Below are 1,690 nucleotides of genomic sequence, written 5' to 3' on the forward strand. Positions count from 1 at the left end.
TGAACATTTTATAACAATATAATATATATTTTTATAAGAAGATTAACCAATAATGCTCATATCTGTATCCTGTTATTAATACGATTATTAAAAATATGATTTTTGATATTTTTAAATATTCTTACGAGTTACGAGTTACGAATCATACTTCTAAATTCAGGAGAACCTTATTTTTGCTTTTTAAGAAGTGTTATATAATATAATAACCATAATATTCATACTTTTAAAATAAAAATCATTATTTTTTTCTATAAATAGCAGATAATTTTTTTTTTTTTTGAAAATGTAGATGTATCTTATTAAAAATTCAAACACATTGTTTCTGAATTATTAAAATGTGTAAATTAAAAATCATATTACTCAAACATTTTTTTACAAGAATTTAAAATACATTTTGTAATATTTTATTAATCTATTATTTATGCTTGGACAAGTTATAAAAATTTCAAAACTTCAATATCTAAATATTAATCAGTAATCACCATTACTGTATCATCATAGCCCTTATTATACCTCAAGTATCTTCTAATCTTCTTATCATAGACAAATTTCTATTTTGCACATGACATTTTGTTTACTATGAATAATATGGTCATGGAAGATTTGGAGGAGAAGCTATAGTTAATTGAACCTTTTAGTAATAATATATTCAGTACAACATTTATTTTATAAACTTAGGGTAAATTATCCTTATTATAAATGTTTTAATAACTTAAAAAGTATTTGTTAAAATTTGTAAATTGGTGCATCAACATTTTCTAGAAGAAGAAATAAGTATCCACTAAATAATTTACTGTAAAATGGGGGAGGAGTATATTTATATTTGAAGGAAAAAAGTTAATCTTTCTACAAGAATACTTCTTAAAAGGTACGAAAAATATGATATTTAAGTATATTTAAAAATGCTGTTGTGCTTCGTTCGGTTACGTATTGTATGGTATAAACTCTGAAAACACATCGCAATGATACTGTGTGTATATGTGTTTCTTCGTTGTACGGCCATAGGGTCCGGAGCCGTGCATCGGGTTGACGGCGGCGGCGGCGCGGCGACGGAGTTGATAGTCATCGACGGTTTTCGTTTTTTGATTTATTTATTTATTTTTGTTAAACGACATCGGTCGAAAAACCGCTCACGAGATATTTTGTGTATTCACGTCACCGCCTCGGTGTAACGGCGACCTCCGCTGCTGGCCAACCACGTCCGGCGGCGCACCGTTCGACTCGTAGCTTGTTGTGGCTGCAGCTATTCTCGCTGCGATGCGATCGCCGGGTCCACGTAGTGGTAGCCGTTGGACGAACACGTAGTGCGCATCTGAAATGACGTAAAAGGATACGGTGTTAAGGACGACTTAATGATGGCCGAATGATGTCAACATGATATTATATTATATTGTCGACTGTCGTACGAGTGTAGTCGAAAGTGAAATCTGAGTAATCTAAGATTACTTATTCTAACGATGTTTCAATTACACATGTGTTTTTATTCATTTAACTGATATGTTATTATTTATCGTGTTTGTTTCATTATTGGCATGTATCATACGTATATTACTTTTATTGGTGTATAAAAGAACATGTAGTCAGAGAAGACCAGCATTCTCTTGTTCAAGGAATTAAGGAGCCCATATTTTTCAGTAATCAAATATGGTGTACCACCCGGAGTTGTACGTATTGAACTCAGCTCACCACT

General features: G+C 31.4%; 1 protein-coding gene across 1 annotated transcript in view; it reads right to left on the minus strand.

The window, feature by feature from the left end:
* Window positions 1-1,130: 1,130 nt before the first annotated feature.
* Window positions 1,131-1,690, minus strand: part of LOC112594935 (protein sax-3-like) — a 71,936-nt gene continuing 71,376 nt past the window's right edge. Inside the window, 2 exon segments of the mRNA XM_025339953.1 lie at window positions 1,131-1,259; window positions 1,262-1,312. Coding sequence (XP_025195738.1) covers window positions 1,131-1,259; window positions 1,262-1,312 — 180 coding nt within the window.

Source organism: Melanaphis sacchari, unplaced genomic scaffold (assembly GCF_002803265.2).
Source record: "Melanaphis sacchari strain LSU unplaced genomic scaffold, SCAv2.0 Contig24_pilon_pilon, whole genome shotgun sequence".
Lineage (NCBI taxonomy): Eukaryota > Metazoa > Arthropoda > Insecta > Hemiptera > Aphididae > Melanaphis > Melanaphis sacchari.